This window comes from Trichogramma pretiosum, unplaced genomic scaffold (assembly GCF_000599845.2).
Source record: "Trichogramma pretiosum strain Unisexual culture from Peru unplaced genomic scaffold, Tpre_2.0 scaffold70, whole genome shotgun sequence".
Lineage (NCBI taxonomy): Eukaryota > Metazoa > Arthropoda > Insecta > Hymenoptera > Trichogrammatidae > Trichogramma > Trichogramma pretiosum.
The window spans coordinates 384,145-410,811 of NW_019641132.1; the positions used below are offsets into that span (position 1 = coordinate 384,145).

At 39.5% G+C, this 26,667-nt stretch overlaps 6 protein-coding genes across 7 annotated transcripts; 4 read left to right on the plus strand and 2 right to left on the minus strand.

Annotated features, from left to right (window-relative positions):
- Nucleotides 1-80: 80 nt before the first annotated feature.
- LOC106658343 (tudor domain-containing protein 1) lies at nt 81-6,114 on the minus strand. Of its 2 annotated transcripts, none has more exons than XM_014380245.2 (19): nt 5,854-6,114; nt 5,152-5,227; nt 5,037-5,085; nt 4,699-4,955; nt 4,433-4,612; nt 4,230-4,362; nt 3,983-4,152; nt 3,736-3,905; nt 3,214-3,632; nt 2,906-3,142; nt 2,524-2,843; nt 2,219-2,423; nt 1,977-2,144; nt 1,799-1,913; nt 1,534-1,724; nt 1,227-1,473; nt 971-1,137; nt 637-880; nt 81-568 (listed from the first exon to the last, which is right to left on the minus strand). In XM_014380245.2, exons 2-19 carry the CDS (start codon nt 5,211-5,213, stop codon nt 399-401), a joined length of 3,504 nt encoding a protein of 1,167 aa, XP_014235731.1. In that variant the 5' UTR covers nt 5,214-5,227; nt 5,854-6,114; the 3' UTR covers nt 81-398. The 2 variants fall into 2 exon arrangements, with proteins under 2 accessions (XP_014235731.1, XP_014235732.1); XM_014380246.2 differs by lacking the exon at nt 5,854-6,114 and adding an exon at nt 5,316-5,481.
- Nucleotides 6,115-7,820: 1,706 nt separating this feature from the next.
- Nucleotides 7,821-11,602, plus strand: LOC106658348 (meckelin). Its single transcript, XM_014380254.2, is given in 13 exon segments — nt 7,821-8,192; nt 8,256-8,447; nt 8,503-8,801; nt 8,872-9,318; nt 9,392-9,525; nt 9,609-9,774; nt 9,840-10,124; nt 10,188-10,589; nt 10,653-10,924; nt 10,990-11,170; nt 11,244-11,289; nt 11,292-11,454; nt 11,513-11,602. Coding segments are annotated over 12 exon segments (2,790 nt in total). The 5' UTR covers nt 7,821-7,945; the 3' UTR covers nt 11,411-11,454; nt 11,513-11,602.
- A 474-nt stretch (nt 11,603-12,076) lies between these two features.
- On the minus strand, nt 12,077-12,979 carry LOC106658349 (NADH dehydrogenase [ubiquinone] 1 beta subcomplex subunit 3). The gene is made up of 2 exons (XM_014380255.2): nt 12,868-12,979; nt 12,077-12,526 (listed from the first exon to the last, which is right to left on the minus strand). The coding sequence occupies exon 2, from the start codon at nt 12,521-12,523 to the stop codon at nt 12,194-12,196; it is 330 nt and encodes a 109-aa protein (XP_014235741.1). The 5' UTR covers nt 12,524-12,526; nt 12,868-12,979; the 3' UTR covers nt 12,077-12,193.
- Nucleotides 12,980-13,131: 152 nt separating this feature from the next.
- On the plus strand, nt 13,132-16,660 carry LOC106658353 (nicalin-1). The gene is made up of 6 exons (XM_014380258.2): nt 13,132-13,469; nt 13,780-13,967; nt 14,040-14,579; nt 14,657-15,061; nt 15,132-15,349; nt 15,428-16,660. The coding sequence occupies exons 1-6, from the start codon at nt 13,295-13,297 to the stop codon at nt 15,567-15,569; spliced, it is 1,668 nt and encodes a 555-aa protein (XP_014235744.1). The 5' UTR covers nt 13,132-13,294; the 3' UTR covers nt 15,570-16,660.
- Nucleotides 16,661-16,670: 10 nt separating this feature from the next.
- Nucleotides 16,671-18,556, plus strand: LOC106658380 (2-amino-3-ketobutyrate coenzyme A ligase, mitochondrial). The gene is made up of 5 exons (XM_014380292.2): nt 16,671-17,044; nt 17,113-17,315; nt 17,392-17,885; nt 17,945-18,315; nt 18,399-18,556. The coding sequence occupies exons 1-5, from the start codon at nt 17,023-17,025 to the stop codon at nt 18,554-18,556; spliced, it is 1,248 nt and encodes a 415-aa protein (XP_014235778.1). The 5' UTR covers nt 16,671-17,022.
- Nucleotides 18,557-19,129: 573 nt separating this feature from the next.
- LOC106658341 (poly [ADP-ribose] polymerase) lies at nt 19,130-23,385 on the plus strand. Its single transcript, XM_014380244.2, has 8 exons — nt 19,130-19,463; nt 19,591-19,732; nt 19,804-20,360; nt 20,444-20,652; nt 20,732-21,176; nt 21,248-21,509; nt 21,583-22,479; nt 22,553-23,385. Exons 1-8 carry the CDS (start codon nt 19,350-19,352, stop codon nt 22,912-22,914), a joined length of 2,988 nt encoding a protein of 995 aa, XP_014235730.1. The 5' UTR covers nt 19,130-19,349; the 3' UTR covers nt 22,915-23,385.
- Nucleotides 23,386-26,667: the final 3,282 nt, after the last annotated feature.

Here is a 26,667-nt window from a genome sequence, read left to right on the forward strand (position 1 = left end):
ATAATACACAAATAGCATAGATAGACCGAAAATTCGCGCGCGAAATTGATAAGGTTGAAATTATTAAAAAAAAACACATGTTTAGAATGCTATAATATTTTATTAATACAGTAATTCGGTCACTAATCTAGATGGTTTGGTAACTATTATCTTCATACCAAAAAAAAGTTCAATAAGATATATTGTCGACGATTACAATAAAATTTTATAAAAATGAAATTTGTTACTTCTTAAAATAAATATTTTCACTAGCTGAAAGTAAAGTGAAAGTTCTCTTTTAATTAAAAATAAAGGAATATCCATGATAAAGAATTTATAAAAACTAGTTTACTTGAATTACAAATGATATTTCAAGTAGAAAAATGAAAACTAATTTTTTTGTTAAAAAAAATGTTCATTTAAATTAAATTTTCTCCTTTCAACTTCAAACGGAGAACCGGTATGTCAATATCCGGGATATCTGTTTCATCTTTACCAAGTATTTTAATATCTATAAGTTCGTTAAGCGGTACCAAATCTCTTATTCTTTCACTTATTTCTTTGGTTTTGGCATTATTAGGAAGTAGAGCTGTAAAATAATAAGTATTGTAAGATACGTAAAATTTACGATTAAGATTATAATTGTTACAGCCTTACTTGAAATAGAACATAGAACACCTAGAGCTCCGATTGTAGAGAAATCTTCCACAAACTCTCTCATATCAGTATGTTTAACGATTTCTGTGTTACCAAAGTCAATAAACATAACACGGCTTGAATCAGGGGTTGCATTTCTAGCTAAACATATAGCTCTGTAAAAGATCCCTTCATATGATGCAATACATAGTTCCTTATCTCTTGGTATATAGTGACCATCAGTTTTTTCCACATAGTTAGCAATCTAATTATGAAAGTATGAATGATTATAAGCAAAACCTATTTTTAAGAACAAAATACAATTGAATAATCAATTAATTTCAATGAAACTTACGCTTTGAACCATATCCACATGTAGAGCTTGGATAGCTATTTCATCATTTGGAGCCATAACAAAAAGTCCTCTATCTACATAATAAGCTAATGGGATAACTTCAATATTTTCTCCAACACTGCCCAGTACAGTATCTGGCAGATCGTTTAAAGTCCATACTTTTTTACCTTAAATAAACGATCAGGTATTGATATCAACATGTAAAAGTTAATAATAAACAAAATTCAATAATTTTCAAATCAATTAATTAAATTACCATCATGTGCATCGGCCCCTTTCTCCCAAGTGGGTGTTAATGCATCATTTAAATGAGTATTGATATTTTCTTTATGTGCTGAGGTCAAGATCACACCATCTTCAGTTGGATCTCCAGTAAATGTACATGTTAAAGGGGCTGCAGATGATATGAGCTGAGACAAATAAGTCGAAGCTTCTTCAGTTAATGGAGCTTCTTCTTTGCTCTTCACTCCTTGCAGTTTCACCTTTTCTGCGCAAGCTGGTAACTAAAATCGTAACGATATTAATTTTTTTCAGTTTTATTTTAAATTATAAAATTAACTTACTTCTTTTATATCGTCAGACAAAATATATAAATTTTCAATTTTGCTGATTTCGACGTTACCATAATCGATGTACTTGGCAAGGATCATATTTCCTTCAACCTTATTAATGATTGCTCTGTAGAAATTCTTATCTAGCTCATATTGAGCTAACACCATTTGACCCACAACTGGAGTTTTATCTAATGGTTTACCTGAAAATATTTAATTATTAATGCATGGTTTGTTGGATATTAACACAACAGTAATATATTTATTCAAGACTTACGATTCAAAGCATATTTAGCGACTTTTTGTTCTAGTTGATGTCGTCTCTCTTTTTCAGAATCTTCTAGACTATGTACATATACAGTGTCTTGATCAACAAAGTCCACAATTATCACCTATTTAATTATATTAATTATAAGTATATGTTAAAATTGGATTATTAATAATAAACAACAAACCTCTTGTCCACTTCTTAATGGTGCCCGCTCTATTCCTTTTTGTTCAGGTTTAACACACCATTTAGTGAGAGTTGCTTTATATTTTTTAGTTCCAATGTTTACTACAATTTTGGCTGCACTAATTGATGCTTCTATGACTGTAAACTCAGCTGGTTCTAAAGGTCCACTCTAAAATATGATTATATATTGAAAAATAAACTGATAATTTAATGAAAAAGAAAAAAATTACTTAGAGTACTTACCAGTTCAATTTCAGGTTCAAAAGTACAAATAAGTCCCAATTTGTAAACATTTTTAAATTCTTCACTTAGAGGTAAATATTTATTCGGCGTTAGGATTTTGCATTCATCAATCAAAGCGACTTTGAGCACTGGAGTTACACACACAACTATACCTCTAAACCAATCATTATTGTGTTCTACAGCAATCATACCACCAATTTCAACACTAAAAAATAATATTACATATTTGAATGATTTTGATTCTTGATTATTAAATTAATTAGAAATTAAATATTAAATTAGAAACATTGAAATAATATTATTACTTTTTCTGGTCATTTTTTCCATCATAGTTAATACAATATTCTGGTAAGTTTGTAACCACTTTTTCAAAGGGAGTTGCGTCAGAGTGAATAGCCACTGTAGTGCCATACTCTAAATGAGATAATTCACCAGCAAAAATAATGATACCATCTTCACCTTCCTTCAAGTGAAAAAATACAGAATCTAGACAATCAATTGCATCCGTTACTACTGAATGTTTATCTAAAGATTCTGATTGTTTCACTGTCACATTTTTAGTTTGATCATTAGCAGATTTATGATTTGGCTTCAAAGAGTCCTTGTTCAGAGATAAATTCTCTATCTAAAAAAATAAAGAGATGCATTATTACAAAGAGACTAAAAACAAAAATTATCAAAACTTACTTGCTTATTCAGCTGCTCTGAATCTTTTATTGCAACTAAAATTGTTCCACTGTTGACTACTTTGATACATTTAACTTGTACACAATCTTCCACTTGTAAATTTGGTAAAACACGTTTTGAATTTTCATCAAAACAGATACGCCTTGACATTGGTAGGGGATGATTTTCAAAGGGTCCAATAGGAATGACCTGTGTAACCACTATATCATCGTATGTTCCAAAATCTTCAAAAAACACCTGTGAAATTCCATAATAATATATAAATTATTCTGTACAAAAAAAATATATAAAGTAAAACAACACTTCACCTTGCAATTTTCGTTATCTTTACCAACAATGACAGCCCGGAACCAAATGCCATCCCACTCAACCAAACATTTAACATCAATGTCTGGTACAGATCTGGGTTTACCTTCAACATAACTTGCTATTTCTACAACAAGGTCTTGAATTTTTTGGGCATCTTCCGTTTTTTGAACGTAATATTCGCCGTTTCCAAGAGCCGCTGTAACACTAACTTCAACATAACGATTTTTTGGGATAAAATCATCTTGAGGTTCAAATCGAATGTTATCTTCAACTTCAGATAATTTTTGATTTTGAACTCTATCTTCATGTTGAAGTGGTTCTTTTGGTTGTTTTTGTTTAACAGGAAAACTTGATGCAAGAGCTTGAAAATTACTGCTTACAGGTTCAGACTTTTGACCATTAAATTTGGTTTGAAGATCTGAAATTATCAATATATTTAGGCAATAAAATATTAAGCTTTAAAATTTAGTGTATATAAGGAAATGAATATAATAAAAGTATGTAAGAAATTTTTAAATTACCTTTTGTTTCCTTATTTTCCTTCTTACTGGGGATTTGAGATTCTTGTTCCAACATCACTTTTGGTTTCCGAAGCGACTTAACAACTGGTGTCTCAGTTTCATTGCAGTTTTTATTTTCTATTGGAGTAGTACTTTGAGGAACCAATTTTTTTAGTTTTTTAATCAATTTTCTTGAAAAAAAAAAAAATTAATTAATCAATTTTTTCCCCAAATTATTTTAAATATGATTAATATATATAATACTTACGGAAGTGGTTGACATTCGGTTTTATGTTGTGGCCAAGCTTTAACTTGACAACTTTTTGAGCAGTAATATGTTAAATTGCATTTGGCACATTTAAATGCTGTTGGACTTGAACAGATTTCACATTCACCACTTTCATCCTCAACATCATCTTCAGCAAATTCATAATATCCCTTAAGAATTTTGTTAAATTCATTGAATATATTAAATTATTTCAAATTGTAAATTGATAAGATTTAAAATCACTCACATTTTCACGTCTTTCACATACATTCTGCAAACAAGTTCCAATATTGTAATTTGGTTCAGGCAAACTGTAGTAGGTAAATCCCCGGCCATAGCTAATATGTCTCCGACCATCTTTTGAAATGTGAGTCATTCCTCTAAAATATATTCATAATTAGTAAATAATAATTGTAATGTTGTCAAAATAATATTCATCTTTGTTATTACCTAGTGTACATAAGATTTGTATTCTCGAAAGGCCCTGGATTTTCATAAGGATTATAAGTTGCATAATCCATAGGAGATGGATACAACAAATCTTCATCTGTAGGATGAGTTGTAGCACGTAATGCAGGAGAACAATTAGCTGGTCCTGTTTCAAGAAACTTCTTACCTTGAGTCGATTCTCTAAAAATAGAAAATAACATTAAAAATTTTTCAAAGTTTCACGTTTGTTCAATAAAGTAATTAATCATAATAGAGATTCAACTTACAAAGTATCAGGCTGATATCTAAAGTCAGCAATAGGTTTTGAAAGATCAAAGTTTTTATGAGGTTCAAGATTCTTCAGATTTTTGTCAACAAAATCTACATGCAAATGCAATGGTTTTTGGTCAGATACTTCATTTATGGCTAACTCAGCATCTGCATACGAAGCAAAAGTGACAAATGCTATAGGGCCTGCAGTAGTTTGTACAAGTTTTGTTTCTGTTATTTGACCGAATTGTAAAAACAAATCATGAATTGCGTCCTGCGTTAAAATTCAAATGAGTAATTTAAAGAATAATATAATACAAAATTGTTAGTAAGTTAAAAATGTATAATTGCTTACTTGTCCTAGATGCGGAGGTACTTTGGTAACTTTGACAATATATCCATCCCTAAAAATTCATGAGCAATGTTTAAGTATTGGTATATATTATAACTATAAAAAAATTGAAACTCACATTTCTTCATTTGTTGGAGGCTTTAAACGATTGCCATTGAGTTGGGTTCGAATTGATGACATTTTTCTTGGTAGTTCTAAAGAAAATGAAATAAAAATAATATCTTTATTAGTTCACAAAGAAATGAATGAGTTGACTTCACATTATCAATTCTAAAATCATACAATTTTATAATAGGTAAATCAAAAAACGATTCAATGTTATTAAATCTTTATATTGTTCAGTAAAATTGTTGAAGAAAAAAACAAGTCCAATTTTGATGATTTTCAACTTGTTCAGCTTCTAAAAATCAGATTACATTCATAAATAAATTGACAGAAGTATTTCAAAAATTGAGAAACCCGAAAAGAAACATGAAATGATGAGAAAGTAAAAACTGCGAGCTTCTCACAACGTCCTTCGTGATTTTATTAGAGGACACTTGTTGCTTTGAAACGTGCGACTACATACATGCGACGTACTCGTGGGGCTAACAAAGAATCGTCGAATAGTCTGGTGTTTACGTTTGGCACACATACATACCAAAAGCGAAAAAATAGAGTACAAAACACTCGACTGTCGGCACGGATAAAACTAGCAGGAATTTTCACCAAAACAAAAGAATTTTCTCATTTTTTTTATGACGACAGACAGCCTATTGTTTAGCTTACGTTAAAACAAAAAAAACAAAAAAAAACAAAAAAACGAATAAAAAACACTTACCACTACAGGCAAAAATGTAATTAATTTCGTAAAGGGTACGAATAATTGTAACAGATAAAACGATTTGTACGATACAAAGAGATATCGGAAGGGCAAGTACAAAACTCGCACACACGTGTTGGCAAAGTCGAACTCACAGATGAAACGAGCTCTCTTGACCCACTGACTGTCGAGCGGGGAATGCACACCGGCGAAGTCAAATATCACGCACAGGATTCTCAAATCAGCGAATTCCCAGTAAAGCGCGTGGCGGGAGTAAGCAGCAGTGGAGCGCCGGTTCGGCTCGTCGCGGTGACTCTGGCATTAAACTCCCTCTATCGCGACTCAGCGTGTTTTCTATGGCACTTTGGCGACAGTTCCGTGTACTATAGCTGTACTACTCTCGTGTTCTCGTGTAACGTATTCTCAAGTCAGCGATCGACAAAGACAATAAAAACCTTTGAGAGCACTTGACGGTTATTATGCTTCTTTCTCGAAACTTCTTTTTAAAAGTTGCGACAAAAAAAACACTGAGAGTAGCAGCCGAAATAACTATACAATTAGCTCGGATCTAAGTATGATTTAATGCTCACATGGTCCACGATAATCGTAATGCATACACGTGAATATATTTTTGTTCTGTCAGACAGAATCTGTGTTATGTCTCGTACAGCCATTTTTCGTGTTTTGATTACGTTACGCTAAATAGGGGTCATATGAAGTTATATGAATGAAAATCTTTTCTACGTAAAATTTCATCAAACATAAATGAAAACGACTGAACGTATCTGTTCTCGTACTTTTCTTGCAAATTATTTTATGCAATTTATTTTAATTATAGTTTTTCGCTTTAACTATTTTTCTACTCTCAAATGATCACAAAAGTTTTATCGGCTCTTATCATCGGTTGCATAGCTAAAGGTGCATCTTTTCTCGATACACCAATTCAATCCATAGAGTTTTTATTTAGAACGATATTTGTGTATGAGATAGCAGCCAGTTAACATTATTTGCGTGCCTCCTTGAAAAATTAATTTTCGAAAAATAGTTTTGAAATTCTAAACGTCCGAAAAAATCAGCCGATCTCACTTTTGGGCCGACGGTGCACAGTTAAAAACTTATTAAACGATTGGTTCCCATTCATGAAAATGTGGGTGAATGTAAGACGGCCAAAAGAAGCGGGTTTTCTTTAGGAGGGTGGTGCCCGTCAGAATTTTTTTAAAATTTATGTGGAGAGCACGTATAATAAATTCGTAATTTTTATTATAAAAATAAATATTCGAGTAAAGTTAAGAAAACAATTGTATATACTTCGGTCGACCATGAATTTCTTCAAGGATAAAGTTATATCGAGAACAAGAGTTGGAAAAAGCTAATATATAAATGTTTATTGCTTCTAGGCTTCGAGAATCATTCGATGAAGTTATTAGAGAACCATTCAGTTTTACGTATATGAAGAGAAAAAAATATGACAAAGCAGCTTCGTAAACATTATTTGAGTTTGTCGTTTCCATCGAAATCGGTCGCATGCAGTGACGTATGCAAATGCGGGAACCATGTCGTGCTCGTAATCAGCATATTTTTGCGATCGATCGGCAGCGACCAAAATTAAACGTCTAGCAAAAAAAAAGAAATACAAAAATGAGAAAGAAGGAAAAGGCAGAGCTCGATCGCGGCTAAGCTCATATCGATCGCACGGAAAGCTAAGGAGAATGAAGCGCGCGAACCGCGAAGAACACGGTGGCGGGGGGGCAGTGCGTGTAAAGCTCTCTTACGTACATAACACACGCAAATTGTAAATACAATAGAGTAGGTGGGCTTATGAATTTTAACGACTCGCGCCTGCATCTTGATAAAGTCGGCAGGCACCTTGCGCGCCTCCACCGCCGCCGTCACATACACTCGGTCGTCATAGCGACTTGGCCGCACAAATATATGAGCCAGCCACGGAGTCGTCGTCTATGTGCGCGCGTCCACAGTCACTCGTGCAGTGCAAAAGCTCGAGTTCAAGTCACCGGTTCGTCTTCGTCGAGAGGGAGCCGCGTAAAATGACGCTCCTGAATAATTACGATAATTGGTCGACGCGTCCGCGAGAGCTCCTCGTACCGCGATCATGCGCCCTTTGAATCGGTCGGCGATCGGGCTCTGTTTGTTCGCGCTGTTTACCTGCTGCCCAGCCGCTGCCGTTCCTTCTTCTTCTTCTTCTTCCAATTCGCTGTACTCGGCCAACGACAACGACGACAACTTTGTCTTCGCCTACGAGCATCCGAGAAATTGCCGCAGCAACGAGTACTTCGACGTGGCCAGCTTCGCCTGCGTCGAGTGCGACGAGCAAAAGAATTTGGTGCCCTCCGAGACGGGTGCGACTCTTTCGTGTTTTTCCCCGATTCCGAGATAACTAACTCGTTCCTCTTTTGAATCAGGTGCCTCGTGCGTTTGCAACAAGTACAGCGTATACCTCGGCCAAGAGCTCGACTCGCCGAGATGCGAGCCATGTCCTCCTGGGACGCTGCTCACTTCCGACCGGAAGAGCTGCATACCCTGCAGAAAAACAATCACCACCACCAGCGTCGACGGCAACAACACCTGCAGCTGCGGACCCAACGAGATCAAAGGTACGCGATTTGTAATTTGTAAAATGTTATGCATTTGTTAAATTGGTAAAATCAGTCGAGAGGGACGCGAGCGGCGAACTGCTCAAGAGCCTCAGGTGCGTCCAGTGCTCCGAGAGCAGCTATCCGTCGGCCAACGGCTACAAGTGCCTCGCCTGCCACAACTCGTCGGCGAGCGGTCACGCCAATTGCGCCTGTCCGATCGCGAGCCACCTCAGGATACAGGACTACTGCTTCCGACGCAACCTCATCGATTTCATGGACATTCGCAACTCTTACCTCGTTCAGTTCGCCCGTGAGAGCGTCGACAGCTTTTACCTGCGGAAAGAGCTCCGACTCTCGGCCTACTTGTGCAAGGCAAACAATAACTCGTGTATTTTACTTGCTATTTGCAAAAGAGAGATAAGAAAATTCGTCTTTATTACAGGAGGGTGAGAAGACGGCGTGCCAGCGACTGTCGAACATGTGCGCGCTGACCCTCTCGGACAAGAGCGTAGCCTGCAAGCTCGCCAAGGCACTGCAGTCGGACGAGCTCGTCTGGATGTTCTACGAGGAGAGCGGCTATCCCGTCGTGGCCAACAACAAAATCATCCCGCTCAAGTACACCCTCGACAAGGACGACGGCAACAATCGGCTCAACTTCAGTCTGGTCGCGTTCGGCCTGGACGGCCGGCTGCGCTCCCTCGACACGCCCAATCTCTTCTGCACCTTTCTCAACGACGTGCGCTTCGGCATCAACGTCAACAAGCAGTGCCGCGTCTACGCCAAGGAGCTCACCGCTCGCGAGATGCTCTTCTTCTCGCCCTATCTGCTGTTCGCCGACAAGGCCAAGTCCTATCTCGCTGCTCTGCCGCTTTTCACCAAGAACAAGCTGGTGGCTATTGAAAAAATGCTCTCGTCTTCTATTTTATTGTAATAATAAATAACAATCGCTTTCTGTTAAGCAGTGGCAGCCGTTGAAAAAATTCTTCCTCGTCGACAGCTTGTCGAGCTACAGAGCCATGCCGAGTTTAGTGGACGACACGTTCAAGCAGGAGGACGAGCTTTCCACTTTGCGCTACATGAAGTCCTTGGAAGTTTTGTGAGATTACATTTTCTTTTCTTCCCGATGTATATAATATTTTCTCTGCAGAAGTTGATGGAAAAACTCGTTTGCGCTTGCAGAATTACCGTACAGAATGACAAAGAGGGTGGGCACATTTACTCGCCTCTGCTCGTCATCGAGTACGGCGAGCTCGACAAGCAAGAAATTCAAGACAATAAGCAAATCAAGGTGGATTACAAAGTCATTTTCATCTTGACCAACAAAAATGTTGATAACTCCTTAGAGGTAACTCGTTATTTTTATAACGTAGAGCACTTGGAGTAAAAATTATCGTTTTCTTTGGTGTGCAGGTAGCGATCGGAGTTCTCGCGGGACTGGCCGTCATGTACTCGGCGCTCAAGGCTTGGGGCTACTGCAAGAGAAACCACAACGGCATCCTCAAAGTCGGGGTCGTCGCTTGGTTCTTCATCTATTGCCTCGGTGCCATCGGAAATGTACTGCTCTTAGTCACGACTAGCGTTTGCGTTTACATATTTATTTTTTACAAAGGCCAAACGGTGCTGCACATATTGTTGCCGGCGGATAGCGTCGAGACGAAAATTTACCTCTGCACAATCATTGCCTTTTGCTTCAAGGTCGGTACCACTGTTCATTTTCCTCATTATGCAGTGGGTGTTCATCGTTATTTTGTCGCGCAGTTGGTGGAATTAGCGGCGCTAATCTATCGTCATCGCAATATCAACGTCTTCTTCATCGACTGGGAACAGCCGAGGGTCATCGCGCAGGCGGCTAGTTACGATTCGCCCCACACGTCCTTGAAAAAGCTCTACGACAGCAGATTCGAGCCCGACGGAGCCTCCAAGAGGAGCAAGAAAAAGTCCGACGGTTCGAGCGCCGAGGAGAGTCCCAGGGAGGAAAAAATTTCCGATCGGCAGCTGCGAGAGGAGACGCCGCCCCCGGCCCCGTCGAGCGACAGAGTCCAGCAATTGCCGGTCAGCATATGGAGGACCTACTTCGTCGCCAACGAGTGGTTCAAGATTCAAACCAAGAGGAGAATAAACATAGCTCTGCAGATCATCTTTACGCTTTTCATGCTCGAGGTGCGTGGAAAACTCTCGAACGGCGTTCGGACGACGATTTACACGATTTTTCATTGATTTTAGATCGTGGGTTTGAAGTACTGGACCCAGCCGACGCCCGAGCTGCAAACCGATGAGAACGAAAATTCCACCAACGAGAAAAATTTCACCCTCAGATACGGAGTTGGAGCCTTGGTCTACATGTTTTGCTACACCGTCCAGTGGATAATTTCCATCACTTTTTACGAGCGATACGTGAAAAATCGAATGCAACATTTCGTGGATCTGTGCTCGGTCGCCAACGTGAGCATGTTCATTTTCGCTTACAACTACTACGGATACTACATACACGGAAGGTGAGTGCCTTTAAGCAGCAGCCAAGTCAACAACGCGAAATTCAAATGATTTTCAATTTTAAAAGGTCCGTTCACGGATACGCCGATACCGACTTGGAAACTTTGATCAACGACTTGAAAAAAGAAGAGAACAATTTGTGCGCTCACAGAGGTTTGATTCCTGGTTCAACTAATCAAACCTTTATCGTTTCATTGTCTTCTGCTTTTCGAGATATTTATCAAAAGCTCGTGGACCTCCAAAGCTTGGTAGGCTTTCGATATTATGTCATTTTTCAAATTTTTTTCTTTCAATTGATTATAATTGAAATTCTATTTACAGGGTGAAAAACGATTTTCAAGAAGGAATATTTTAGACTCGATCAATTGGGAAAAAAGTCTTCAAACTCATCTGAAAATAAAAAAATTTTTAACAGCTTTTATCGACCATTGTTTCAAAGATTTAGATTATGTTATAAAAGAAAGACTGCTTTTAGAAAAACTTTGTGATATTGAAATTGGAAAAAATGACGATCAATCGACGTTTTACACAGGTAATAAACTAAAATTAAAGTCCGTTTTTCAAAAATTCATCTGATTACATGTTTCTAGATAATAGCAATATGTTTGATCGAGTTATATTTTACGGCAACGAATGGACATTAGGAACATTTGAAATTGCTCTCTTCATCTTTGTACAGGCTTTATCCGAGGATTATATACTTGCTTGCATGGTTACCTTGCTTATGTCGCAGTTGATAATTACAATTTGTAGAATAAATGGAAAAAGTAACTTAGCCAAAAAAACGTTGATCGATGAGAGGTTTCTAATGTAATATTTTTCATGCCATTAAAATAATATATTTTAACTAATATTAAAGCTTAAAGTTATTAAGTGTAGATAGTAAATAATTAATATCTTCATTTAATTATTGTCTTCTCTAATGTCTAGTTTATTACATTTTTATAATCTATCATATGTAAACTTAATTAATATTGAATATAACAAATTATGCTGCTTTTATACTGAATATTCTAAATGTAATTTCAATCTTTGATGAAAATGATGTATGATACTTTGTTATTTAAAAAAATCTGTTCTTAGCATGTTAAAATGTAAAGTTTGATTAATAATTTGAATTATTTGTTGCTCTTTTCCATTAAGTAAAAGTGGTATTATTTTCCTAACATACTTTTATTACACTTTAAATGTGTAGGTACATAAATTAACAAATTATTTTTCCAATTTGTACAATAAAGAATTTTTAACTTTCTGCTAAGAATGTATTCACTTTAATGGTGTTCATGATCATGACCATGACCATGCTTTTGCTTGGCATGCCCATGATAATCGATTCCCAAAAATTGTTCAGCTCCAATTACAATACCAAGTAGAGGAACCCAATATTTCCATCCCCAAGTAAAGAAGTCGAACATAACCCAGTGAGGACGTTTTATCCCTTTGTTCAAATAGCAACGCCAAACATAATTTCGTGCCCATGGATCTTTTAGTCCATGCTTGGCCAAGCGTTCTTGCACTTTACTATATGTTGGCGATTCTTCAACTTTGTAAATTCTATAATCAGGAACTGGTGGAGGTGTAATATGGTGATGACCTCCCATGATCTGGAAAATGGAAAAAATAGTGTAATTGCTACATGTCACAATAGTGTATCCAGTTTGATTGCATCCTAATTGACTGTTGATTAATAAAAGATAATCTGAGTTACATGCTCAACAAATTAGACGTATTCGATTTGCAAAAATGTAAACAAAATACTTAAATTGTGCTGTTTACTAACTTTTCAAAATATACAGACTTATTAATAAGTTAGACTCCCAAATCATCAATTAAACGAATCGATAAAATGTACGATAGTTTTAATGATTCTAGATAATCTATTCATGCACTAAAGTCTTCTGAATGAAACAAAAACTTTCACTCACTCATTAACTGTTATCTTTACCTTAAAAATATGCCAAACTTATGTAATTAAAAACCCTTGATGTTTTTACAGTGTTAACCTTAAATATTACGATGTCGTCTGCCAGTTACTTAGACACTATGAGTTTCTACCACCACCACCGCCACTCAGTACTCAAGCACATCCGCAGAAAATCAGTTCAGCAGTCTACAGCGCACACATACTAGACTAGAGTTAGTAGTTGTATGTAAAACCGAATACCAATACATATAGCTGTCAACTTATCTGTGTATACATCTACAGACAGAAACGTTATCACGTGACGTCAGCATCATCGAGGTGTTTGATATATCTATGCTTCGTCGACCGTCGTCGTCGTCGTCGTTCTCACTGAAGCTCGATTTCAAGTTGTGCAGTTTACGTGGATACGTCTTCGCCAGCGCTATCCTGACACAAAAGTATTGAAATCATGTGGTTCGACGAGTGCGACGGCTTCGTCGAATTATGCCGGGGCTCTTTGCCGTACTACTTGCTCATCGTTCTGCCAATATTTATAATTATTGCACCGGCTAATCCTGTTGCCGCGTCCCATGAGTTTCCTGCATTTCGCATGAACCAGTATGATTTGCACGGCGTGCCACATGGTCAGTTTCATCACTTATCTAACTAAAGTAACTTTGATAATCTCTTCAATGATACTCTTTCACTTAATGAGGTTTAAATCTTCAAATTAACCAATCTCAATTAAATTATTTATAAAAAATCAATGACTCGTGATAATCAAATTTTGTTCTGAGAGAAAGTATAAGTTTATTAATTTTAACATTTATTTATCATAAATTACCCAAAAATTAATTTAAAACTTCTTAAAATAGTCAATTGACTTTCATGAGCGCACATATTTCTAATTATAGCTGAAGCACCAAAAGGTAATCATTTATTTCTTCATTTTAGGATGCCGCAGTGCTTCCATTTCTTTGGAAGCAAGATCTGTATCTGGATGGAGTACTTCAAGACATTGTGTTGTAGCTAGAGCTTTAGACTTGACTCCAGATTCATTCCAAGCTATTAAAAAAAAAGCTGGATCTTTAATTGTAGTCTTGCCTGAAGATTTGAGCTCGTTAAATGATGAGCAAAAAGAAGTAAGTGTAAATTATATAATAATAAGTTGCTTAACGGACATGAAAATAATAAAATGTTTTATAAATTTTTAGCATATTATGGCCCTTGAAGTAGCCATGATGACTGTACCTGAAACTACAATACCAGTTTATTTCAGTAAATGGAATCCAGAACTTGAAGTAATATTGCAAGATGTAGGGAATAGTTTTATTACTGACGATAAAGCTGGCTCTGCAACGGAAGCTTTGTTTAATTCTATCACTGCCAGTGGCTATCAAGTAGTTGTTCCTTCTGCTCAACCAGCAGTTAAGCCTGATGTTAAAATTTCAACTCTTCATGGTAAACTTACTGGTTCTGGATCAGAAGATAAACTTCCTACTATTGCGATAGTTGCACATTATGATAGCCATGGTGCCACATCAGAATTGGCATTTGGTGCTGAGAGCAATGCTTCTGGAGTCTCAATGTTGCTTGAACTTGCCAGATTATTTTCAGTGGTTTATTCTGTTGGAAAATCCAGGCCTCATCACAACTTGGTATTCATTGTTACTGGAGCAGGTAAACTCAACTATTTGGGAAGTAAAAAATGGTTAGAAGATCAACTTGATGGCCTTGAAGGATCTGTTATTCAAGTAAGCATTGCAAGTTTTTACTTTGCAATTTATTTATTGAATTGAAATTTATTTGATTCAATTAATTTTTTTTCCAGGATGCATCATATGTACTTTGTTTGGATTCAGTTTCTGCATCAGATAAACTTTATATTCATGTCTCTAAACCACCCAAAGATTTCTCAGCCGGAGGTCTACTCACTAAAGAGATTAAAACAGTGGCAAATAACTTGAACCACCCACCAGTTGAAGGAATACACAAAAAAATTAATTTAGCGGACGACAGTCTTGCTTGGGAACACGAGCGTTACAGTATTCGTCGTTTGCCTGCTGCCACTATTTCTTCTCTTAGAAGCCACGATGATCCAATTAGGAAAACAATCTTGGACGTTTACTCCGACGATAAAATTGACAAATTGTACAAACATACGACAATTATTGCCGAAGCTCTCGCACGGCACATGTATAACGTTAGCTACAGCCAAATATTTTCTGAACCATTGGTAAGTTATTCAGAAAGAATATTAGTATAACAATTTTGATATAGAATTACTAAAAAAAAAAATTTTTTAGAGTGTATCCAAAGACTCGTTAACAATGTGGATGAAATATTTAACATCACAACCAAGATCGGCTTCTTTGATAAATGATAAACATTCCCTTGTGAATACCATTAAAGAATCAATGCAAAAGTACCTCGGGGAAGTCAAGATCACCAACCACATTCCCGACAAACGAGAGCCTGAAGTTGTATTTTACGACACCACCAAAGCAACTATTAATGTTTACAGGTAATTTATAATTAAATTAAATTTTACATTAAAATTCACTGCATTTTTATTAATACACGATTAAATCTTTTTTTACAGTGTCAAACCTGCCGTTTTCGACCTTATTTTAACGATAGCTATTCTTGTATACCTTGGATTCGTGTATCTCGTCGTTTACAATTTTTCGAAATTTTACAATTTTGCTACAAAAATATCTAGCGGAAAGTCGAAATCATCATAAACATCAACCATTTGTACATTAAATACCCAAAACAAGATTGCAGGATTTAAACTTGCATACCTTTGCAAATTAGAGCACGCAATTGAATTTTCTTTGTTTTCATTATGAGGGAACATTTTACAAGAATACGCAGTTGATTCTGTGAAGAAAATTGTTCACTTATTAAACATTCTCAATTAATGATAGAATGGAACCCATAAAAAACATCGATTTATAAGTAATGATGTTTTGTTGAATTTTTTTCGCTCTTGTTACCACCATAAGAGTGATAAGATTTGAAATTGAATAAGATCTTTTTAGAAATTTTATTCGCAAACAATAAGTCTAAGTTGTTTATTTATTAAGAATAGTAGCATAAAATAGTAACAAAATATTTCGTAATTTTTATGAAAGGTTTTGAATTTAAATTGTACCATTAGTGTCATTTCTCGCTTCAACTCTGATGATTTTTAAATATTTTCTACAAACCCCGCATTTATAATTTAATAAAAACTACTTAGCAATTGGTAAGAAATGGAATCTACTCAAGAAGCGAATGCACAAAAATTGAAAAGATGGAAATTTTAATTTCGCGTTGAGCAATAATGTGCAGACCTGAATTTGACGAATAATTTTTGATTATTGGAACTGAAAATAAAAAAGTTTAAAGCAATCACTGTGATGAATCGTGTATCTAAAAATGAAGCTACTTTGAGGTAAATTAATGTATGTACGTTTGCACTTTAAAACACGAATGCACAGATATATTTGTTTTGGGTATGAATGCGTTAACGGGTGATTTACCGAAGTCTAGAGAGCATGAAAAATCTGCCAATACATTCGTACGTGAAAATGGAATTCTTTTAATTTTATAAAATGAAGAAATTCAAGTGCTGTGTATCGTGATCAGTAAGACTGAAAAAAATTACTGCGCGTTTGTTCAAGTCGAGCATGCAATGAAATAGGATATATTGTAAAAAATACTTGTATATTAAACTATCGATAGCAATTACATGTGTACTCTCTCGATAGAAATTGTAGAGTTTCCAGGAGCATAAATGATTTTGTAATATATATATTTATGAATTTCCAATAAATGAGTAAATGTCAAAAAAAAAAAAAGAAAGAAAAAGAAGAAGAAAAAAGTTATTCAAAAAATTCCTCTCTATATAAAGAAACTGTGCACTTGTCGCGCGACGAAAGCGTATCAATATTGATTTATCGATCGATGCACGGTCCGTCCGCAAGTTAGAAAAAGTATAGCAGCGTCTCAGTGGCTTTCACTATTGGGTCCGTGTATACAGACGTTACGCCTGTCAAGGCCGAGGAGAGACCAACGAGACCGGTTATTCGAGCTGTAATTACACCTCATCCCAACTCGTTGATCGCGAGCACGCGTTTAGCCTCAGTTCAGCCTCTTACATCAGTTCAAACGTATGCGTGCGTGGCCGTGGCGATTCGGAAATTAGAAACCATGAATTCTGCTCTACTCAAAGGTATGGTAAAACAAAATATTATGCGCAATTTTGACGAACAATTGATATCGAATAATGAAATGAATCAGCGAGGCACTGTTTGGTCGCTGCTGCCGGCAGGAGAAATGCAACCTCGCTGGCGGCTCTGTTGGAGCCAGAATTGCAGTCGATCAGAGACGCCGGTACTTGGAAAAACGAGAGGATCATCGCCTCGTCTCAGAACACCGAGATCGCCCTGAGCGACGGCAAGAAAGTTCTCAACTTTTGCGCCAACAACTATTTGGGCCTATCCGTAAGTCGATATAGTTTTTGTTATAAGTTGATATAGCGACTCTATGATATTGACGCGACGAGTCGTCGTGCGGCAGGACGACAAAGAAGTGGTGGAGGCGGCCAAGGTGGCGCTCGACCGCTACGGCGCCGGCCTGAGCTCGGTCCGCTTCATCTGCGGCACCCAGGACATTCACCGGGAGCTCGAGCTCAAGCTGTCGAGATTTCACGGCCGCGAGGACGCGATACTGTACGCCTCGTGCTTCGACGCCAACGCCGGCATCTTCGAGACTCTGCTGGGGCCCGAGGACGCGGTGCTCAGCGACGAGCTCAATCACGCCTCCATCATCGACGGCATCAGGCTGTGCAAGGCCAAGAAGTACCGCTACAAGCACCGCGACCTGGCCGATCTCGAGGCCAAGCTCGAGGAGGCCTCCGGGGCGAGGATCAGGCTCATCGCCACCGACGGCGTCTTCTCCATGGACGGCACCGTGGCGCCACTCGGCAAGATCGTCGACCTGGCCAAGAAATACGACGCCCTGACTTTCGTCGACGACTGTCACGCTACGGGCTTTTTCGGAAAAACCGGCAGGTACGGAGCTTGCGAGTGCTGCAGATTCTTTTCAAACCTAATTCATCTATTACGTTCAGAGGAACCGAGGAGTACTTTGGTCGCTTGGGCAGCGTCGACATAATCAACTCGACGCTGGGCAAAGCATTGGGCGGAGCTTCGGGCGGCTACACCGTCACCTCGAAAGCTCTGGTGGACCTGCTGAGGCAGCGCAGTCGGCCCTATCTGTTCTCGAATTCGCTTCCGCCACCGGTGGTCGCGACCGGCATCAAGGTCATCGATCTCATAAGCGAGTCGACCGATCTGTTGAAGAATCTCCAGCGCAACGTCGATCGATTCCGGCAGGAGATGACTCGGGCTGGCTTCAAGATCAGCGGCGACAATCATCCCATCTGTCCCGTCATGCTCGGCGACGCCAAGCTCGCCAGCGTCTTCGCCGATAAAATGCTCGGTAATTGTCGTTCAACCGGTCTAATTCCCACCGCAAAAGCTTCGAAAAGTATTTTATTCGTTTTTACGATTTTCTTTTTGCAGAAAAAGGTATCTACGTCATCGGATTCAGTTATCCGGTTGTGCCCAAGGGTTTGGCCAGAATTAGGGTACAAATCAGCGCAGCGCACACATTGGCCGAGATCGACAGGGCCATCAATGCATTCGTCGACATCGGTAAAGAGCTCAACGTCGTTGGATAATTTTTTCATCGAAAATCTTAACTATCGTCATCGTTTACCAATGATCGAACTGCTATATTGATTATTTTATAAGTTAAAAAGTTATGTAATTTCTAGTATATATTAAATATATTATTATTGACATTTTTAAACCGACATTTTATTTTCATGCTTTTTATATTATTTTATCGCTTAAAGTGATTGATTACTTAAAATTAAGAATCTAGCGTTTATACGCTTTTATAGCTTACAAAAATGAAGGCCTGTTGAAAAACGATAAGATAATGGCATTTGATGGTCTACATTTAGCCAAGTGTTTTTAATTCGTAAAAGTAAAAAAACCATAAAAACTATACGATCGCCCATTTACTCAATGATTTCGATATTTAAAATGAAAAGAGCTTACTTGGTATTTCACGACTCTAGTATTTTAATTTCTTAATAGAAAGGTAGACCCAGCTGTTTTCTGGGTATCGATCTTCCTTATTAAAATGCATCTGGATCGCCCAAAGCACGTCCAACGGTCAGGGGTTTTCCCGCCAAATTGTCTTACTCGCACGGCAACTCGAACTTTTTTCTCATTCTCGTCTGTTCAATGGCCCACCACAGATCGCCGGCCGTGTTTGAGTCACAGGCCTATTGATTGCGAATAATACAAACTTCTTACCTCATTCGTACTTATATCGCCGCGAAACTTGTACGAACGGGCACAGTCGCAGTATACACAGTGATACCGGCCTCGCGTGGTTGATAAACACAGCAGCACCCGACTCCCGTTTCTGCACGCTTACGCCGTTTGATTTCGATTGTCGCGATGGCGGAGGATCTTCCTTACCGAGTTGAATATGCCAAAAGTGGACGTGCTTCTTGCAAGGTCTGCAAATCTCCTATTGCCAAGGATTCTTTACGCATTGCCACTGTCGTACAGGTTAGCGAAATTATATGCTACGGTTTTATTTACAATTTTTCATGTGTCAACTGACAATCGCCGATTCAATTCAAATTGCTGTTGATATTTTTTAGACAAAATTTTATCTGTACAATTTTCATTTTAGAGTCCTTTTCACGATGGAAAACTTGAAAGATGGCATCATGCCAGCTGCTTTTTTCAAAAACAAAGACCTGGTAATACTGGGGATATTGCTCACTTTGATAGTATTCGCTGGGAAGATCAAGAAATGATAAGGAAAAAAATAGGTACTACAATTTTTTCTTTTTTTCTTCTGTCAATCAATCAAAATTCTATCTTGAAATTTTAATGTTTCTAGAAGAATCGTCTGGTTCAGCAGCACCTGCTCCAACAAAAGGAAGAAAAAGAACTAAAGCATCTGAAGCTTCAACTGCAGCTGCCAATGTAAACAAAGATTACAAAGTTGAGTATGCCAAATCCAATCGTTCCAAGTGCAGAGGCTGTGAAGAAACAATTATCAAAGGAGATATGCGTATCTCTAAGAAAGACTATGAAAGTGAAGATGCTCGTAAATTTGGTGGTCTTGATCGCTGGCATCATCTTGACTGTTTTGCCAAGATTCGTTCTGATTTAGGATATTTTGATTCTGGTACAAATCTTCCTGGAGCCAATACGCTAAGTGCCGAAGATAAAGATAAATTGAAGAAAGCCTTACCAAAGACTAATGATGCAGATATTCCACCAGTTGCTAAAAAACCTAAAAAAGAACCTGAAGATGCAGCTGAAGAAAAAGAACTGAAAGCTCAAACGAAAAAATTCTTCACTATCAGAGATAAATTAAAGGATTTGCCCAAAAAAGTTTTATTAGAATTGCTGGAATCAAATGGACAAACTCCACCTTCTGGTCAAAGTGAAGTAAGATCCTAACGATGAACAATTTTAATATCTATGAAATTGAATCTAATATTTACCTTTCCATAAACCTTATGTACTTGTAGATCTTAGATGCATTAGCAGACAATATGCAATTTGGTGCCTTAGAACGGTGTCCTAAATGCCCAGATGGTCAACTTAGGTTTGTCTCTGGAACTGGATATAAATGTACTGGGGCATTGGATGAATGGTCTTTGTGTGAATATCTTACTCAAGATCCTAAGAGAAAAAAATTTGTTGTACCAAAAGATTTGAAAGATGAATTATCTTACTTGTAAGTAAAGTATTTTGATAATAACAAGATAACATTTATTCTTGAATGTAATTTGCAATTTGAATATTAAAATTTACAGATCTTCTTACAAATGTAAAATACAACGTCGAGCCCTTAAAATTACGGCACCAACTTATTCAAGCTCTGTCAAGAAAGAAGATGTAACAGATGGCCCTAAAGTAAAGCCTGAAAAACCAAAGCCTTTAAAACACATGGAGTTTGTAATTACTGGTAAAACAACAAAAAGTAAGGATGAACTTATGAAAGAAATTTTATTGTTGGGTGGTTCTGTGAAAACCAAAGTATCAAAAGAAACTGCAGCTGTAATTGCTTCGCCGATTGATGTAGAGAAAATGATAGCAAGAGTTGCAGATGCTCAAGATCTCGATATTAATGTTGTATCAGAAGATTTCGTTGAAGAAGCTAAAGATTTCACGGATACGCCTTTTACTCTTATAAAGAAAAAATCAATAGCTCCATGGGGAAGTGATCCATCAACTAGAATTTCTAAATCTATCGCTACGGTAAATTTTGTTTAATAAGTACTAATTATTTAAATTAATGTTGAGATGATACTTACTAAATGTTATTACAGAAATCAGCTTCGCGAGGTAAAAGCAGGTACGAGAAATCGGGATCAGGAACAGCAAAATTGAAAATAAAAGGGGGTGGTATTGTTGATCCAGATAGTAATCTTGAAAATGAAGCTCACGTTTACCAACGTGGAAAAGAAAAGTTTACTGTAACTTTAGGTTTAACTGACATTCAATTAAAGAAAAATAGTTACTACAAGATGCAAATATTAAAACATGACAAGCATGAACAGTATTGGTTGTTCCGTAGCTGGGGTCGCATTGGTATGTATTAATTCTTATTTTATGATGAATGAATATGAATAATTAAATTTTTACTAATATATAACATAATTAGGAACGACGATTGGTTCAACGTCTTGTGATAAGATGGGATTAGAAAATTGCGAGGAAAAATTCAAAGCGTTATATGAAGAAAAAACAGGCAACTCATGGTCAAATCGTGACCGCTTTGTTAAAATACCGCAAAAAATGTACCCTATTGATATCGATCATGGAGATGATGAAGATACTTCAAAATTGCTTGATTCTAACATTGAAAGTAAACTTAAAAAGCCAGTCCAAGATCTTATGCGTCTTATTTTCGACGTCGATTCTATGAAGAAAGCCATGCTTGAATTTGAAATTGATATGGACAAAATGCCACTTGGAAAAATTTCAAAAAAACAAATTCAGCAAGCATACACTGTGCTGAATGAACTAGCTGGACTGATAAAGGAAGGCTGTACAGAAAAAGCCAAATTCATTTCTGCTACAAATAAATTTTACACTTTTATTCCCCATAGCTTCGGCGTAGATGGACCATCCATTATCGAAACTGATGCTGAGATTCAGACGAAAGTTGAAATGTTGGAATCTCTGCTTGAAATGGAGATTGCTTACAATCTCTTGCACGCCAAGACAGATGCAAATCAAAATCCACTGGATGCTCATTATGAACAACTCAAAACGAAGATCGAAGTTTTGGATCGCGAAAGCGACGAGTTCAAGCTTATCGAGAAATACGTTAAGAATACTCACGCTGAAACTCACAAACAATACGAGCTCATTGTCGAAGAGGTCTTCATTGCTAACAGAAGTGGCGAAGAGAAACGCTACAAACCATTCAAAAAGTTGCCGAATCGAAAACTATTGTGGCACGGTTCTAGAACTACAAATTACGCGGGTATTTTATCTCAGGGTCTCAGAATCGCACCACCCGAGGCACCTGTCACTGGTTACATGTTCGGAAAAGGTAAGCCTCTCAAAATTTTCTTTAAAGCAATGAATAATTTGATAGGTAACGTGATAATTTTATTTTCAAATAGGTATTTACTTTGCGGATATGGTATCTAAATCAGCAAATTATTGTTGCACAAATTCGCAAAAGCCAACTGGTCTGCTATTACTTTGCGACGTCGCATTGGGTAATATGTACGAACGTTATCATGCAGATTACATTGAAAAGTTGCCATCTGGTAAGCATTCAACTTGGGGTCGTGGTCAAACTCAACCTGACCCAGAAAAAAGCGTCAAACTCAAGAGTGGCGTTGAAGTGCCATGCGGTCCCGGTATGCCAGCTGATTTGGCTCAAAAATCCTCATTACTTTACAATGAATTTATCGTTTATGACGTCGCTCAAGTCAAAGTTGAATATCTTGTTCGTATGAACTTTAAATATAAATATTAAAGAATATATCTTGCGGCGACATTTTTTTATTTATTGATAATTAATTTTGGTAATTTGTACATTTCTCACAATTTGTAGCACCCGTTCTGAATTTCTTGACTATTATTTCATACGAACGTAACCATTATATATTTTTAATTTTTTTCGTCATTGCATAACAATAAGTGTTGATATACAAATAATATCGATTGTGTTTCCGTTACTGAATTATTGTGTTTGTAAGCCTTGTATTTAATAATTGTTGAGATGAAATTCAGGAGCCTATCAATTTTTCAAGTATTATCTGAACGAATATTGTTCATCCATTCACTTGTAATGATATAATATGTTTGTACTGTTCTTTGGTTTGTGATATGTTGAGGTTGTCAACGATATTTTTCTACTTTTTACAATAATTGTTAAAAATAGTGGTCGAGAACTTTACCGTAATAGAAAATAAAAATTATTTTGAGCGATAAAAAATCTTGTAAATCTAATGCGAGTTTTCTTTTCCTAAAAAGTGCATGCCGTGTATAATGGTCAGTAACTCAGGTCTGAAGTTGTCGCAAGCTCTTTCGGCGTCCGACGTTTACAACCTCCACGCGATATCCCCAATAAAAATAAACTCCTCGACGTCATTTGAGTGTAAATAGAAGAAAAAAAAATTGTCCAGTGAAAAAAAAATTGACTAATGCCCCGGTGTAAGCTCGAAAAGTCGTGAAAATGTCGAGCAGAGTCGAGAGATCGCCTCCAAGTCATCCAAGTCATCAGTACAATAATGAGCAGCGATGACGACGCCAACTGGGACGATCAGCTGGCCGAACGGTTCCTCGAGCAGTATCAGCGCCACGAGTGCCTCTGGAATCCCGCGGACGGGTCGTTCGACGATTTCTGCGCCCGGACCGAAGCTCTGAGAAAGATCGTCGTCCGGCTAAACAATCGCGTGACTTTCGAGGAGTGCCTGGGCCTCGTCAAGCGCATAAGAAAGAGGTTGGACCTGATTCATTGCGCGATAACTCGAATATCAAAATCGAAGCGTGTCCGCGCAGGTACGAAGAGCTGAATGATCCTCGGGACGTGGCCGATCGCAACCGTGAAAATTCGAGATGGCTGGGGATCGTCGACGCGATGCTGCAACGCGTCGTGCGTAACGAGAAACGACGAGAGTTGGCATCCTGCAACGGGCGAAAATGCAATAGCAGCTCGGTCCGGCCACTTTTTCGTCACTCGATCGGCTCGAGCAAATGCAAAGAGATTCCGCCGGCTCCGATAAAGCTGGGGAACGTGAGTAAGAGTCGTACGATCGATACTCCCTATATTACGAAGGATCGTCGCGACGTTGAGCGAGGCCGATCGTCGCGTTTCAGAGTAAAAATCCGTGCAAAATCCCGCTCGGTGCAAAGAAATTCAAGAAGAAAAAGCAGCCTCGAGACAGCATCAAGTGCAACAACAAGCTGGAGAGAGAAAAGTGCAGCAGGACGGACGGAGCGGCTACGCGAGAGAGGGCCGGTTGCGGAGGTAATCATCGTTCGCGCAATCAACTTTCTCACCAACAATTAAGCCAGCACTCGTCTCGAAGACAAAAATTGTCCCGGACACTCGTCGTCGCCGCGCTGGTCGAGCTACAACAGGGAGTCGGCGGAGGAGCCGATCGGCTGTCCCGGCTACGCCAGCCACCTGTCGAGATTGACGCGCGTCCAGAACCTATGCCAGAGCAGCGAGGCAACTTGTCCCGATGCGACAGCCGCCGGTCTGCCCACGGAGAACTTTGGCCGTCGACGACACCCCGAGCTGATGCCGGCGGTCACGAGTCCCCGAGGCTGCGCCGCTCCCTCTAAGCCTCCGAGGCCCGGCTGCGGCTGCAGGAGCGCCGCCACCTCGCCGACGCGACCCTCCAGGAGCCGAGAGAGGCCGTCCACGTCGACGTGTCCGCGAACGAGGCCACCCTCGGCCTGTCCCGGCTGTCCGTGCCTCCTCGAGCGGCCCAAGGAACCCGAGGCCTGCACGAGGAGCACCTGTCCGGCCTTCAAGAGACCCTGTCCGAGCAAAGTCGCCTGTCCTCCTCCGAGTCAGCAGAGGCCCTCGACGAGCTGCTGTCCCGGCAGGCCCAAGTCACCCCCACCTCCGGCGAGTTTCCAGTGCGAGGATCGACCCAAGGTCTCGGCCAAGTTCGAGAACGGCGTCCTCGAGGCTTACTCGCAGTTCAAGGTGGTCTTCCCGAGCTCGGATCAATGTCGAGCGGGCAAATCCTCCCAGAGGGTCCAGACCGATCGTCTGACCAGCGAGAGGGCCTGCGCCGTTCGAAGCGCCGATCTGCGCCGCCGCTCCCACAGCTCTCACCGCAGCGGACAGCGATCCAAGAGCCGCTCCAAGTCGTGCCGGAGGAACGCCCGCTGCGGCACCGAGGACACTTACGAGCCTCCAGGTGAGCGTATACAGGCAAAACGAGAAATTGAACGGAATTGATGGAAAATTCGGTCGTTTCGCTCTCTGCAGCCTACAACAGCTGCAGCTCGACGGACGAAGCGGCGGAGCAGCAGCCCTCGGGCGAGCACAGCTACGTCCTTTTGACGCCCGGCGGCAAGTACGTCCCGCTGGTGCGCACCAACTCCGACTCGGACGAGAGCTGCGCCCTCGAGACGCAGCCGGAACATTGTGTCCCAGCAGGTCTCTTATCATAATGTATCTCGACCCTCCTAATTTCCGAACAAATCGAATCGATCGGGCAAATTTTCCAGGCGCGTCGCGCAACTGCGACAAAAAGTGCCTCGGCGCCGATCAGCAGCAGCCGGAAAACGACTCGACGACGACCAAGCTCTTGCTCCGCTGCCTCGAGCAGATGCTCAACTTGGAGGAGCAGGACGTCGACAAGTGCCCCAAGCCGCCCCCCTCTGGGGAAGCCTCGCAGCAATGCGGCCGTAACGGCAAGTCGTCGTCGAGCAACCACTGCCGCCTCGATCGCAGTCCCACGGCCACTGGTAATAAAGCAGCTTCTTGCGCCGCCGATGGACGCTCCAAGAGTCGCTCCTCGAGTCCGCCCCGCGCCAAGCTCACCAAGAACTTCCTCGAGATTCTCCGTTGCGCTTTGGAGCTCGACAACAACAACAACAATAACAAAAAGGACGATGACCGCGATTGCTACGAGGACGCGTCGCCCCCGTCGCGCTCCGGTCGTCGCAAGGGTTGGCATTCGGAATTTTTAGCTCGATTATCAAACGTCTCTTCTTAGATCGATGACTGTTTCCTCGACAGATTGCCCACCGCCTCAAGAGGACGAGGAGGAGGAAGTCTGTCGCGAACGAATCCGGTGCGATCGGCAGCTCGCTTCCGCCGTCGTTCGGCCCTCGCGGAACAAACCCAGGCAGCAGTGCATCCGATTTGATCCCGAGTGCGACGATCCACCTCCTCGTGCGAGACCTACCCGAAGTGAGAATTCGAAAGCTTTCCAAATCTCCAGCTCCGGCTGGCTACATTGTTATTTCCTTCGATTTTTGGTAGTTTGCGGCGGTGGCAGTAGAGAGTCTTATTCGCTCGACAAGACTCGAGACGCGGACATCCACGAGCTGATCAAGCGACTTCCGAATTACGAGAACGACGACGACGACGACTTTGCCGATCATCGAGTCCACTACGAGGACGTTTACGACGACGAGGATGTTCTTTACGAGCGAGACGAGGATCGCGCATTGTCCGTGCGACCGAAGAGAAAATTTTGAAAATCCATCCATTTTTTAAGCTATCAATTTTTAAATAATGTCAAGCTTCGTCGAATGT